Below are 15,379 nucleotides of genomic sequence, written 5' to 3' on the forward strand. Positions count from 1 at the left end.
AATATTTTTTTTTTTCTTTTTTTAATGTTTATCCACTGGTAAACAATTTTATTATTAAAAGGGTGAAACATTTTGCTGAAAGTTAAAGGGGAGCAAATATTTCAGGGAAATATTCAACATACTGCTCTTACTTTTGAAAGGAGAGGAAACTTCTTCTTCATTCATGGAAAAATTAGAGGGGTGAAATTGTAAAATCTACACAGTCTTGTGATTTGCTTATGACACGCTATATATTAAAACCTCTGTGGTGTAAGTATTGGTTAACAGAAGGAGTGATTCCATCAAACAAGAAAAAAGAGAACTTTCTCCAGAAGTGTAAAGGCAAAGACGTAAGTACTCAATGAACTCAAAGACTAGAGCTGTCAAAGGAGCCTTTGGAAGGAAGAATTTCAAATCTTATCCAATTTTCAAAGTATTTCCTTAATCTCTTTTGAAACTCTTTTACCAAACTAATACTTCTCAGAGTCAAAGAATGGTTGTTAGTATAAAGCCATCAGCATAATCACTGCCTCTCAGTTCAGTAACTTCTGAACTGGCAATCATTCTGAGGATTTTAGAATCTTCAGACTTATAATCACCTGTCTTATTTTAGGTGTGTACTTTAGGATGAGATTTATCACATACTATAACTACCTTTCTCTTCTTCCTGGGCTGTAAAGAGAACCCGGAGTGTCAAAGTAAAGTAGCTGTTCATTGCTGTAGGTGTGTATGCTTGATTAAACAAATTCCACCTCCTTTGCTGAGAGCTTTTGTGCTGTTATGGTGCTGTTTAATGATATATATGAACTTTAAAAATATTCCTAGATGAATTAGGACCTCAAATACAAATAATTTTCAGTTGAACTTTGCACCCCTAAATGATGGGAATTCTTGAAAACCACTTTTTAAAAATAGTGATGTCTTATAAAGTTAGTAAGTAAAGGCTCCTATATACTCTAATATATGCATTGCAGTTATATTGAGTTATATGACTTGTTGTTAGCTTACAAATACATTCCTGTACATACATGCAGCACAGCAGATTTATTAGAATCATACATAATAACTGTCATTATTAGTGTTGGTTTTGGGTTTGCAGGTTTTTAAAGAAAAACTATGTCAATACAAAGGATAAAGTGCTATTTCATATTTTCAATGCCATGGTATTTGAGAATACAAACAAAAGACAGAGGGTTGATATATGGGAAACAATATCACCTCATAATTGAACAAATGTTAGGTAGAAAATTGTCAGAATATGGCTTACAGTATAATCCACTGGCAAACAATATTTGCATTATATGGTTTTGGATAATTCATAGAGTGAAAAGACCCAGAGGAATCGGTCAGCATGAATTTTCCATCACAAATCGTAGCTGAAAAAATATAATGAAGAACATTTGTCAAAATGCCATTTGAAAAATAGAAGCAGTGTCAAAAGGACAGTGACCTTAAATATCTGTTTACAACTATTACTGAGAAAATACCTTGTGAGCAAGAATGAAAGGATAAACTAAAACACATTTCCACCCCACTCCAAATTCAAATTCCTGTGATTATTTTATCTCAAAATACTACAGTATTATAGACATTTTAATTACATTAGAGACAACACAACTAATCCAAGCTAGTCTAAATCAATCAGTCTAATTAAAAACCTGCAGCAGTATCTGATTAATTCAACTGTATTTCATTTTACTTTTTACATTTTTAAAGAAAGTGAATCTTGTCTTAGTAGTTCCTATCTACTGCTATTTTTAAATGAGGATAATGTGTCTGGATTATCAGAAACAATCTGATATCATGTTAATGATATCAAGAAGGGATATGGTTGACATTGCCCTCTCTGCCTTTATGAGCTCCTTGGTTCCTTACCTTACATACTACTAATTACTCAAATTGCTAAGTGGATATTCTGTATCCTGTGAGCAATCAAGTCATTAATTTAAGCCAAACCTTATCATGATGTATTTTTTTCAAAATATTTGTATTAGTTTTATAGTTTTGCTGTTGCTATTTCATTTAATACATGCTCAGTTTAAAAATCAGTTAGTTAAAAAGATCATATTTTTAAGCTTCTACAGGACTGGAAACTTTAACCCATGCAAAGTTATTTCATTTCTAAACACACTGAAACACTGTTGAAACCTTGGCGGCACCTCATTGAACATGATGCAAAGATTCCATCTGAGGATGGTTTTCCTTCAGTTTTTAAGAAAGCATCAGAGAAAGCTTTCAAATAATGCTATAATCAGTACAATACATGATTAGCTGAAGAGGTAAAGGACAAGTTCATCAATTTGAGGCTGATAACCAGAAATTAGATATAGCTTTTCATTAACATCAGAAATGAAATCACACCTACAGCTATTCAAATTATGAATAATCAATCATATTGAAAATTAAATGGAAATTTTATTGACTGTAGTTTTCCTCTGGGAAATGATAGCATAAAATGATAAACCAGTACTCCTTGCCTGTTCATTCGATAAGTGTAAAATTTTTTCTGACTATCACTGCAGCAAACACAACATAAAAATCAGGCTTTGTTTCTGTCAGGTTCAGTGATACTATGCTAGTAAGTGCCATGTAGAATGAATTTCACTAACAATGACAGGACTCAAGAATAAGCTGGGATTGAAACTCGTTAGCATGTTCCATTTTGCAATCCTCATGGTCTTTGGGAGAAAACCAGAGCAGTATGGTCTTTAGTACATGGAGAAAGTAGGTCTATGAAAGAAATTTTCTATTCTGTATAATCTTCTAATCAGGTTTGACTAAAGTTTAGGAGCAGGCATAGAATTACTTTTTCTGTCCATTTGAATATGTATATTCCCTGTCTTCACTAATGTGCTAAAACGTACAATTTTTTAATTTATTTTTATTTTTTTTTAACTTAAAGGACAGAGAAAATAGTATGGATATAACTCCAAAGTCAGTATTTATAAAATATAAATACTAGAGAGAAGGAAATAATTATTAACAAAGATATTTAACGGAGACATTTAAAAAACATAACTACTAGCTTAGTTTTCAGTTATGGATGAACAAAACTTCATGGCTATACTCCTGGGATGAATTTCAGGTGTAAACATACTTAATTCCACATGCAGTCACTAAGTAGAAACCAACAGGTATGAGGAACACAGGAAAGGACTGGAAGAAATAACAGATACCATGAACAAAGAAAGGGAAAGGCAGTGAAAGATAATAAATGAAGTAGTAACAAACAACGCAAAATAGAATTCCCTACTTGATGTCATTATTAGTGTAAGGGGAGTAAAATTAGTGTAATAATAAGAAGAAAAGTGTGTGGCACTGAAGTGTGAAGTGTGAAAAACAGTAGTACTGTTAATAACTGGCCAGCAAGACATATGCTGACCTATAGTTTTTTAGCACCTGCAATAATATTAAAAACCTATAACATGCTGCTTTTACAAAAATAATGACTATGTATTGCTCTTCTCAACAATTACTTTCTGTTCTTTGTTTTCTTTTCCTTTTTCTTTGTGCCTCCTAAGAGATACTGAATAACCTGAAACAGGACAGAGAGATAAAGTCAAAAGCTCTTAAGTTGCTCTCCACTGTCAAGGAATATTAAATGCTTGGTATCTCTGGAATGACTAGGAAAGTAGCTGCAAGCCCTCAGGAAGAACCTGATGATGCTCCTAGTGCTTCCACATTGCAGGGAGGTTGCAGCTGTGGGAAGAAACTGGCAGAGTAGCAAATAATTACACTTTTCCTGTTTCCTGGAGACCTCAGAGAAGCCTTAGCTATTCTCCTAATGAGACAGAAGACATCTTTTAGAGGCATTACTTTCACTGTTTCCTGACATATTTCTGTCCATTTTTGTTTATTCATGTGGTATACAGGGTGTATTAGGAGGGCTTAATCCTGTTATCCTTGCATTCCAGGGAGAAGCTCCCTGAACTGGTCAAATCAAGTCCACAGATTTAATATGACAGGCTAGTATATTACTTCCTGGCATTCATATGATTGATCACTCTCAATACTCTAGTCATGTTGTGAGGTAGGTAATCACAAAATGTTAGCCTAGACATATAATAATTGAGATGAGAGTCTGAAACAGCTCCTGGGCTCAGACTCCAGTCTCCTTTTCCTTATACTTATGCTATATGGATGCTTTTCATCAGTGCAGGCTATTATTAATAGATGCTGTTCAGACTTCTGCATTTCTCTAGAGACCCTTTCACTGAAATTGCTAACTGTACTTTTCCAATGGCCTTTTGTTACTGCACTCCATTGCAGAGCCAGAAAGAAATCTTTCAAGATAATTTTCATCAATAAATGCAAAGAATGAAGTTGTTCATTTTTTGAGAATGCTGAACATTCCTGAATTCTGTTTAATGCACAAAAAAGAATATTAAATATCCTCCTCAAATCCTATATTTTAAAACTACGAATTTATTATAAACTCAGAAGTACATGACAAAAATCATCAGCATAGAAACACAAATGTATTTTTAAATGGTTGTGACTCCACTGTGTGAAAGAGTACTTATTAGTACTCTTTATACTCTTTAAAGAGTATTTTATAAGAATCATGTATCAGCTATAAATCTGACTGTAAGACACTGAAGTACTTCTGAAAATCTAGATAATGTTAGCTCTTATATGACTGTACTAATCTACTTTAGGGATGTAACATAAATGAAATATCGAAGAGTTAGAAATGTTGGCAGGTATCCCAAATATGCATATGGCTTATTGCCATTTGATCCACTAGTTTTGCTAAGTCTGTTAAAAAATCTAAATATATAAATTTAGAAAACTCACGTTTTTAGGTGGATAAGTTTTAGACTGAAAATGTAAAATAAGCATTATGGAGCAACCATTTGCCCTTCAGCCAGAACGGTATTTCTGTAAGGCTGTGAACTGAAACTACCAATCTAATGGCAACTGAATGAATTGCTTGGAAATGACAGGCATCAGTAAAAACAAATAGTACCAGCCCATCCTAATCAGTGAAGTGAGCCATAAGTACAACTTATTTCTTTCATGATTTCTGCCTATTTGAAATTGCATTCGTATTCTGAGATGCTTAGATCGGTTGTGCATATTTGTTGGTGACTGGTGAAATGTGGCTATGATCAAGAAATAATATGTTCAATCAAAAGGAACAGGGTACTCACAATTTCTATGTGGCAGAGAGTCAGGGACAGATGCAAATCATATCCAAAAGCTCTGTGTGTAAGAGGCTGTACCCCGGTTGAAAAACTCTGCTCAAGCACTATTCATACCTCAAACTAAATTGCAACCTTCAAGGCACTATTGAATCATGTGTGCATAACTTTGACTTCAAGTGAATGAATATCAGTAAGTATCAATTAAATTCACATCTATAACAGGTAGGGTTGTAATGACTTTCATAAAATATGATCAAAACTTATAAATTTGAATCTAATCATTCACAGTAGCCAAAAGGATTAATTTTTATGAAACTAATATTACTGGTTATTAATGATTATAAGGACCTTCACTTTTAATTTAGCTATAAAAATAAATAAAATAATTCACAATAAAAAAAAATAAAAAACAAAAACCTCACCAAAATATCAAAACCAAACCTCCATTTAAGAACAACAGTGAAACAGTAGAAATGAATGACTGAATAACTCTGGTGTTGTGCTGTCCCAGCCCCTGAAGTAGCTACTTTAGGACCTTCAGATTCCCCCAATGAAGAGTGACCTCCTCATATCTGATCAAGCAGCTGGATGCAGCTGTTAAGGTAAATAGAGATTTTGATGTTTTTCAGTGAATATTCAAAGTATTCTGAAGGACAGTTTCTCCAGAGTTTTTACTAAGTCTCCCTTCTCAGCTGGCTGCAGTCAGAAAGGTGTAGGTAACAAGCTGGTCTGCAATTAACATTTTGGTCTGAAGGAGATTCTGCTTCTGACAAGAGTCAGCATGTCAGCACCCTTCAAAAACAGGCTTGCAATGAGTGTACAAAAATTCTTAAAAATATTGATCTTTTGTTTGCTTCTTTGTTTTTAAATCAGAGTTCAGCATTTCACATATTTCTGAGAATTTAGGCTAGACTGACTCCACCACTTTACCCAGGAGAGCTCAGAAATATGTTTTCACAGCAGAACTGAAATAAGTTTTCCAGAATCCTCTAGTACCAAACTGTATTTTCTAAGTAACACCTCGGAGAGCTAATTGCTCCAGCATCTCCCAGGACATTAAAAAGTTTTCTTTGCAAGAAAATGCTAGAGCTGAGACTGTGAAGAGCAACAGTCATTAACAAATGTACCTTCCCATCAAGAAGCTGTATTTTCGTACACAGTAACAGACTCCTTGGTAAAATTTGACAGTGTTTGCTGCTACTCGTCTATTCTACACCAAAAACCAAACCAAACCAAAACAAAACAAAAAACAAGAACAACAAAACCAACAACAACAACCAACCAACCAACCAAACAAACAAAAATCAGGAAAATTAGGTAAGGGTGAAGGATGTAATTTTTTGGTTGTAAGAGTTTCACAGAATCATAGAATAGTTGAGATTGGATGGATGAACCTTGTCCAACGCACACCTCACACAGGGTCACCTAGAGTTTACTATCTGTAAAAATGTTCACGTTCACATTGTAGAATCATAGAATCTAAGACTGTGTATCCCAGCTGTCTGCCTATCACCACTATTGCCCACTAAACCACATCCTTCAGTACTATGTCTACATGGTTCTTGAGCACCTCCAGGGGTGGCATTTCCAACACCTCACTGAGCACCCTATTCTAAGGCACCACCACTTTTTTGGAGAAGAAGTTTTTCCTAATGCTCAACCTGAACCTCCCCTGGCACAACTTGAGGCCATTCCCTGTTGTCTTATTGCTATCATCTGGGAGAAGAGGCCAAACCCCACCTCAAAACAACATTCCTTAAGGGAGTTTTAGCGACTGATAACGTCTCCTCTGAGTCTCCTCCAGACTAAACAATCCCAGATCCCTTAGCTGCTCCCCAAAAGAATTGTACTCCAAACCCTTCACCAGCTTTGTTGCCCATCTCTGGACGTGCTACAAATCATCATCTTGCATTTCTCACTGTGGTGTCAGCAACTTAAATATTTTTGTGCCAGTCCCATTTCTTAGCACCCAGTGTAACAAAATAGAAATAGGTGGCCAACAAAAGGTGCCATGATGGGAGTCACACTCAACTGTTCTGCCTGCAAAATGCTGCTACAAGACACCTCTGCCACACCACCTTAGCCTGAGGATGGGGAGGCAGGAGAGAGTTGGTGGCCCTTCATGTGTGATACAGATTCACAGAATACAACTTTTCTGATAGAACAGTACCCAAACTTTCAAAAAGGTTGAAAATTGACGTTTGTTACCACTAAAATGAAAAAAATTCCTCTCTGTTCAGTATGAACAGTTACAACCTCTCTGAATCCTTAGCTGTGTTTAATCATTTCACAAAGAGCAAATTTCAACTGTCTTTTAATTTACTTTATAATTTTACTAAAAATACATTAAAATAATAATAATAATAATAATAATAATAATAATAATAATAATAATAATAATAATAAATCTAATTAAAAACTAAATTCAGGATATCCTTAGTTTAGAGAGTACATTTTTAGTTGAAGCATAGGAGATTTTACCAGGAAAAGTCAAACAGATGTTTTACAACTAATGTTACTCCAGAAACTTTACAATGGGATCTGGCATATCAGCTTAGTTCTTGCCTAATTTTTCTATGCACAACGCAAAAAAACAATTATCTAGTGACAGAGAGGAGATGATTAGCAAGAATACATTGTCTTTATAAAGTATTGTAAGATACAATATCACCGAACCAAAGTATATCTAGTATATAGTGAAAATCTGTTAGTAGTATTTTTATGATGATATTTTTAATAATGGAATTAAAAGATAAACTTCTCTTCTGACTCTGAATATGACAGTAAGTAACTTCTGGTACTGGATAATGCGACTTAACACTTGCTTTTGGAAAGAACATATTTGATATTACTAGCACAAAACTTCACATAAGATTTTGATTTTGTTTATATTTTCTATTAAATATATTTATAATTATTAATATTATATAGCTATTAATAAATATTAAACATCATATTCTATATATATCTATATCATTTTATATTAATGTAGATGCCTTGTGCTATTTCCTTTTCATATATTTAGCATATTATTCATAAATTAAAATTTTAAACGAAATTGTTTGCATTTACAAGATAAATGTTATAACACTTAAACATTGTTATTATTTTTAGGAGAATTAATTTGGTCTTCATTATGCAGCTTATTGCTTATTAAGTACTTAAAAGATACTGACAGGTTTAAGTATGCTCAGAAATACTGCTTTAAATAGATTTACATTCTTACCACATCTTTTTTCAGATTCATCTGAACCATCTGGGCAGTCCAAGATTCCATCACAAAATAAATCCTTTTCAATGCTGGTTACTCCATCATCACAAACTTCAGCAGGTGGTGAGCCCTCAACTGAAATAGAAAGGAAAACAGCAATAACAATAAAGCAGCAATGCAGTTTTACTACAATAGAAAACTGACTTAATTTTGTCTACCCCAGAATAAATCAAACCAACCACTCTATTGTGTTTCACAAAACTGCATTTTTAGGGGCCAGGAATGAAATATCACATGCTAAAAAGAAACGTTTAGCACAGAGTAGAAAACGGTATGAGAAGCGGCATATTTTTTAAAATTATGTTTGAAGCAGGACTAGAAGAAAATCTCCATGAATTCCTATCATCCCCTTCCTCTACTTAAATAGTTTTGTGGGATTTTTTTGCAATATATTAAATACATTTGCAAATTTATTATTTCTTTGTAATTTGATTAAGCAAATGCACTTTTGATATAAGTGTATGTAAAACTGACAAAGACTGAAATTTGTTTGGATGCATGGTAACATTTCAAACTGGTTTACAAATAAAAACTTTTGGTGTTAGCAGCAAAACGCAAGAGAGCTGCCATTTTGAATCCAGTTGGTAGATGAATCAAACTAAAAGTACATCAGTCAAGTGATGGAGGTGATAGTGTCAATAAATTAATTGCTGTGGATGGATAAAGATAAGTCTTCACTCTAGACAGAGAAACAAAACCCTATCAGTAATCTAGGAATATGCTTTGCCCAATACAGAAGAAAACACTGTTTACATAGGACATAATCTACTATAGCTTAATTCTTCATCTCATAAAACTAAACAGCATTGCCATCTACTGGATATAAATAAATTAACATTTTCTAGTGAAACATTTTGACTTCTTCTGGAAACAGTAATTTACCCTTAATTGCAATATGATTGCTGAAGTCAACTTAGAAATGGCAGTAAATAAATGAGACCTTTTTAAAAATGGTAAAAGTGTAATATATATTTCACCATTTTATGAGACTAGGGGAAGTTTTCAACAACTCAAACAGGTTTGGCTTTCCATTGATCAGAAGTAATGTGAGCATTTGTTACCGTTTTTTTCTAAAAACCCTAAGAAATAACATGCAACAAAATTGAACAGTCAGTATGGATATCAGTATACATAAAACAGCATTTGTATAACATGTAAAACATGTATAGTCTCTTTGAAGAGGTCTTTCTAGTCAAATCAAAGGTAAACCTGCATATTTTGTATTTGCAGGAATGGAATGCAAGAATTAATGTGAAAACAAGATGTACAGAAACAGAGTAATCCTAAGATCTCAGACTATTTCATAAATCCGCCCTGCTTCTTTCCATGTGAAGTTACCTACCTGAAGTTGTTGCAGCCTTGCTTGTTGTTAGTTGTTTTGAACCTGTATAAACACAACCCTGGGTTAGAACTTTACTTCTTGCTGTCTGAATGTAAAGTACCCTTACAGTTGTTTGGGCATTAACATGAAGCTACTAATCTGCTGTTATGAGATCTGCATTATTCACTGTATCTCAAAACCCCAGCTCAGGTAATGATTTTATTACTCTAGTTTAAGTGATACGAATCCTATTGTCATATATCAAAACAAATTTCAGAGAAATAATAAGGAAACCAAAATTATTGTAAACTACAGTCTTTTATACTTAGTCTTGTGCATTTTCAATAACTTCAAAATGTTTCTTAAAAATTTATTAACATAACAATAATGTTTTCTTGTTTTCTCTTTCCCCTCCCTGTTCTGACCTGGAGTTGATGCCAGAGAAACTAGTGTGATTAGACTCACACAATCTATTGAAAAAAGAGGAGTCAAAATTTCTACTACATATATAGGTACTTCTCCATATAAATAACTTTGCTCAACAAATTAGTGGTTACAGTATAAGGAAACACAAATCTGTGTAGAATTTGCATATTTACATACTGGCATATTTACATGTATGTGCTTTTACATTTTTACAGTTAATCAACTGTGTAGGTATTTGAGTAGACATGCAGTAGTGGAAGTAAGTTGGAAAACATTCTGCCTCATACTTTCTTATCATTGTTCCACATACCTTTCTACAAGAGATATTTTAATAACAATCTTTCTCTTATTGAGGATGTTTCTGGACATTCTCAGTTCCTACATTCTCCTTTTTTCCTCTTCAAATTTGTATTAGCATGCTTCTGTACATTTTTTACTTATATCAACACTAAAATATGTGTCATTACAGTCAGTGGACCCTTTCAGTTCATGAGATGATAGGCTAGCAGGAATAAAGTGGGAAATGTAGTAAAGTCTTTATAGTTTATCATCTATCACTTTTGCTGTTAGTAGTTGCTGATCACTGACAACAGAGACAGTTAACTTTTATTAGATGTTCCTACTCAAACCTACTGGTGCACACACATACAAGAGGATTTGCTAATAATTTTCTATCAAATCATGCTGATTTGGCAAACACTATTAAACTAAGCTAAGTCATTTTGTAGTAAATGGACTAGGGACCATTCAGGACCATTTTATTGCAGCAAACCTGAGGGCAGAGTTCAAAGACAGAGGAGAGACTAGAGGAGGTGCAGGGAAGGTGCAGCTGGATGGACTGTTTTCTCACAGCTGCATCCATCAGAGAACATCACTCATAGCCTCACAGTATTTTGTGAAGTATTATATTATATGTGTACATATCTACCTAATTTATGTCCTGATGTCTCATTTAATGGATCATTATTTTGGGAGGAAATAACTGTTTAATAGATGCATGCATGACTAGACTCTTCTAAAAAAACAAATCTTGAAGGTTATTAAAATAGCACTGTTACATGTGTTACTGCCAAATGTGCACATACAAGCTACAAAAGCAAAGGCACCAGTGACAGAGGCACTGGTAGTATAAATACAAAGCATACATGCTCAGTTACTGAGCAGTTTCACTAATGGGACACGTGAGGTGGATAAGGTAGGTTTTAGGATCAACAGAGAGAGGAAACCCAAATTCCAACAGATATAACATACTTCATACAGTAAAATGTGGGCTTGGGACTAAGAAAGAAGAAGAAAGCTGATGGTATTAGCAAGCACATAATGCACATAAATATAACTGTATTTAGGAATAGCCCAGGGAGGTGTTGGAGTCACCAGCACTGGAGGTGTTCAAGGAATTTTTGGACATTGTGTTGAGGGACATAGTTTAGTGAGAACTATTGGTGATGGGTGGGTGGTTGGAATGAATGGTCTTGTAGGTCTTTTCCAACTTTGGTGATTCTGTGATTCTGTGAATCAATGATCCTTGTGGGTCTCTCCCAATTCAAGATATTCTATGATTCTGTGATTTTAGGGAGACCCAAGAAAAGTAAGGAATCTATGCTAGAAATATTATTCCAATTCCAGCGTAGGATAACAGCAGCGCCTTCTTCCCCCTCACTCTCATTTTATTCTTGCTATGGACTGGGAACACTGACCTTAGGACTCAAAGTGACATTAAGATAGCATGCCAGAGGAAGTGACAGAAGGAGAAAATCAGTGTATTATCAGTTTTTAATGGTATCATTGGGAATAAAGAGTAGCAACTGTATACTTTGGACTATATGCGTTAATAGGCTTAACTGTATCAGGCTTCTGATAAATAGTTGGCTCCTATCTTTATAGATCTATATGTAGCAAGTATATCTTCATATTAATTGCACAACGTGTCTGACTCAGTACCATGCCCTGGATAATTTGTATGTGGCAACTTGTAAGTAATAAGTGCATCTCTATCTTGTGCTAAAAAGGACATATAATACTACTAATCTCTCTGGCTTACGTTTGGTTGGTTTTTACTGTGCCAGCTTGTGACACAAAGAGATGTGTCTGCCTTGTTCGCTATAATTACAAGTCTTCCAGTGATAGCTGAATCAAAGTCTACTAACATTGCTCAGTATACCAGTAACCATAGTATGTGAGTCTGTCTGAATCTATGAAAACGTCAGCTTGTGACTCAGATGGTTGACAGATTTATCTTTTGTTCTGATCCTCAGATTAAACTTACAGCTTTTGTACAGACTTCAGATCCCTGGTTTCTCAAATGCTCAGAAAAAATGAAGGGCAGCTATCACTGAATGAATCCTGCCAACCCCCAAGTACAATCAAGGCAGCTTTCTTAAACTATACCAGCTGAAGAGAAAGTCCTATGATTCTTTTGCTGTACAGATGCAAAAAGAAAATAGTTTCTGTTTTATGAAGGATACTGACCTGATGAAGTTAAAGGCATTATTGTAGTAGTAGGATTTTCAGCAGCCACTGAAAGAAAGCAAGTTCATTATGAACTCCTTTTATAGTAAAGTATCTATTTTTATACAAAATAGAGAGAAAACAGAATAAAAAATCCTCAAGAGCTGAGGCTGTTTTTTCTGTGTATCACTAACAGTATCCTGCTTGTCTCCTTTTTATATTTTCACATTATTTTCTCAGATTCTGGCCTTCCAAAGGATAAAAAGTCTCTTAATTCCCTTAAATCATCAATCTCTATTCATTATCTCACGTATAAAATGTCTTTATCTTGGAAATCTCTGTCTTGACTCTTTTATACTGTGGAGCTTTTCAGAGCATCTCCATCATAAAGCAGTATTTAGATCAGATAAATTAGTTAAAATTAATCTGGAATTATTTGCAAGGCAGAAAGCTACTTTTAGTCACTACAGAAATTTATTTGGAGCAAATCACAGGTTTTACAGCTTCTTCCCTCTATGATACAAAAAAGAAACAAAGTTTGTACTGAAGAATATACTGAGACATTGGAAGCAAAAGTGCTATATATGCTTAGGATCATTAGTTACAGTTGTTACTTTATTGCAGCACTCCTGATAGAATGGGCAGATGATACCTCACGTGAAGAGAGACATTTTAATGATGCTTATCAAGAAAGGTTTTATTGCTTCAAAATTCATCGACAGATATGTAACCTTTTAAAAAGCTCTTCATAATTTCCTTTGGAGGCATTTTTGAAGTATAATGAGCAATTGCTTCCCATAATGATGTGTAGCTATTTAGAACAACTTGGTAAATGTGCTGCAGATAGTAAAAAGAAATAAAGATGTCAAGACTCTGAATTTAGCCTTTGAATATTTGAAGTACTTACCAAGAAATGCACCTTTTAGAACAGAGCAAGAAATGTTGCATAACAAATGCTCTACTCCTCTTAAGGCAATCAGTAGCTACTTAATAGTAGCTCTATCAGGTCCTTAAATGTCAGCCAATCAACTTCCACTTCAAAGGATTCAAATTGATTGTTATCATTACACTTAGTGTAGACCTATTTTGAGGCTTACTGAAGTCAAACAAAAGATTCTCATTGACTTTACTGGACTTCATAGGTTTTGCAAAGTTTTAATGCACTAGAATAAAATTACTGTATCTGAGTATTTCCAGAATTTGAAACATGTAGTCTTTAAAGATGCATCATTTGTTTCTCATTTTCACTTTACCTAGGTATCAGAGAAATCTGATACCTGGGCATCCTTCTCCAGAATTCACACACTGTATTAGTTTTCTCTTCTTTTGAACATCTTTTCAATAAACAAGTCCTCACTCATTGTGAAGCTGAACCACTTTTGTTATTCTTGAGCAAAACAAACTGTTAGTTGCATTTACTTTTGAAATACAGTCAAGGCTTAATTTCACTAATCTGAGGGACGACAAAATTATAAGTGCTATGCTGCATAACAGATGCATTTGGGTGGTTATGACGGGGAAATCCCTAATTTGCCCTTTATCCTCCCCATAGTGGACATATGCTAAACAGATTTGTATTTTCTATTTAACACAGTTCTTTCATCTGCTGATGTAGGTTGAGTAATGGAGAAGAACACCCATAAGCATAACAGTTCTTCTGATGGTTAGGATCCAAAATTGTTGCTCATATTAACTGCAGTTTTCAAGGACTTACATTAGCATTACCTGTGATTTGTATGCTGTTCACATCAATTTTCAAGGTCTGAGAAAGATCAGTTGCATTTGCGTTGATACCTGAAAGTAACTCATTTTTTATTTTCTCAGTTGTTACTCTCTGGGTAAGATAAAGGCCGAAGATCACAACAACGCTAGTAATATAAAACAGAAAGTGATTAGTTAAGCAGGATAATGGAGTGAATCTGTGATTTGACTTATTGATATTTTGACATTTCCACTCAAAGTATCATAAAGTGATGGATCATTAATATAACATGCAAAGAAAAGCTCTACATTATTAGGTAGCTTAGAACATTGGAGAAACTGTTCTTATTTCCCTTGCAACTCTTACATCAATTGTAGGAGAAAAAAAAACAAATGCACTGATACTATTGCAATGAAAATGAATTGGAGTAAACTAAAGAAGTAGGTTCATTCATTGCTGAACAGACTTCTAGTTTAATCTCTAAAATATTGATGTTGAACCTTGAAATGTTCACAGTATAAAAATATAACAAAAACTGGTCACGACTTTGTAGCAAACATTCCCTATGGATTCTGTTTTACAAGGATCTGCTGGGTGATTACCTATATTTCTATAAGTAAACAATAAAGGCTGTAACCACAGATACTCTGAAATCAGTGGTTGTATTTTATTTAACTTCTATGGGGCATTAATTTTATCCAAAGTTTTATTTTCTTTGCAGTCTCTTACTTTATCTAGACACTATCATTATATTCAATATTTGTAGCTAGATGGAAGTATCTGATTGAAGTCAAAGTTTGATGCATACTAAAGATATATACTTTTTCAATTACTTAGATTTAAGTGTGTGTATTTTTTTTTTATTCCTAAGTGTTTATATTGTCAAACTGAAACATATTCAGCAGTGTTTTTGATATGGCCTGCAGCTGTGCTGAAGGATTGAGCACAGTTTGCAGTGTAAGGGAAAACTCTCCTCTTTAATTTCTTGTTTCTGATAACCTCTAGGCCATGCTGAGTAAACAAAAGCTTTTATTGCTTTCATTATGACTTAAGAGTGTTCTAAAGGTCAAATAATAACAAGGTTG

The 15,379-nt window shown here is 34.1% G+C and overlaps 1 protein-coding gene across 1 annotated transcript in view; it reads right to left on the reverse strand.

Annotated features, from left to right (window-relative positions):
- Positions 1 to 15,379, reverse strand: part of TMPRSS15 (transmembrane serine protease 15) — an 84,993-nt gene that overhangs the window by 33,663 nt on the left and 35,951 nt on the right. Inside the window, exons 6-10 of the mRNA XM_015880660.2 lie at positions 14,318 to 14,460; positions 12,614 to 12,661; positions 9,740 to 9,781; positions 8,353 to 8,472; positions 1,247 to 1,355 (exon numbers count right to left, since the gene is read on the reverse strand). Of these exons, the coding sequence (XP_015736146.1) occupies positions 1,247 to 1,355; positions 8,353 to 8,472; positions 9,740 to 9,781; positions 12,614 to 12,661; positions 14,318 to 14,460 (462 nt within the window). The remainder of the gene's footprint in view (positions 1 to 1,246; positions 1,356 to 8,352; positions 8,473 to 9,739; positions 9,782 to 12,613; positions 12,662 to 14,317; positions 14,461 to 15,379) is intronic.

Source organism: Coturnix japonica, chromosome 1 (genome assembly GCF_001577835.2).
Source record: "Coturnix japonica isolate 7356 chromosome 1, Coturnix japonica 2.1, whole genome shotgun sequence".
Classification (NCBI taxonomy): domain Eukaryota; kingdom Metazoa; phylum Chordata; class Aves; order Galliformes; family Phasianidae; genus Coturnix; species Coturnix japonica.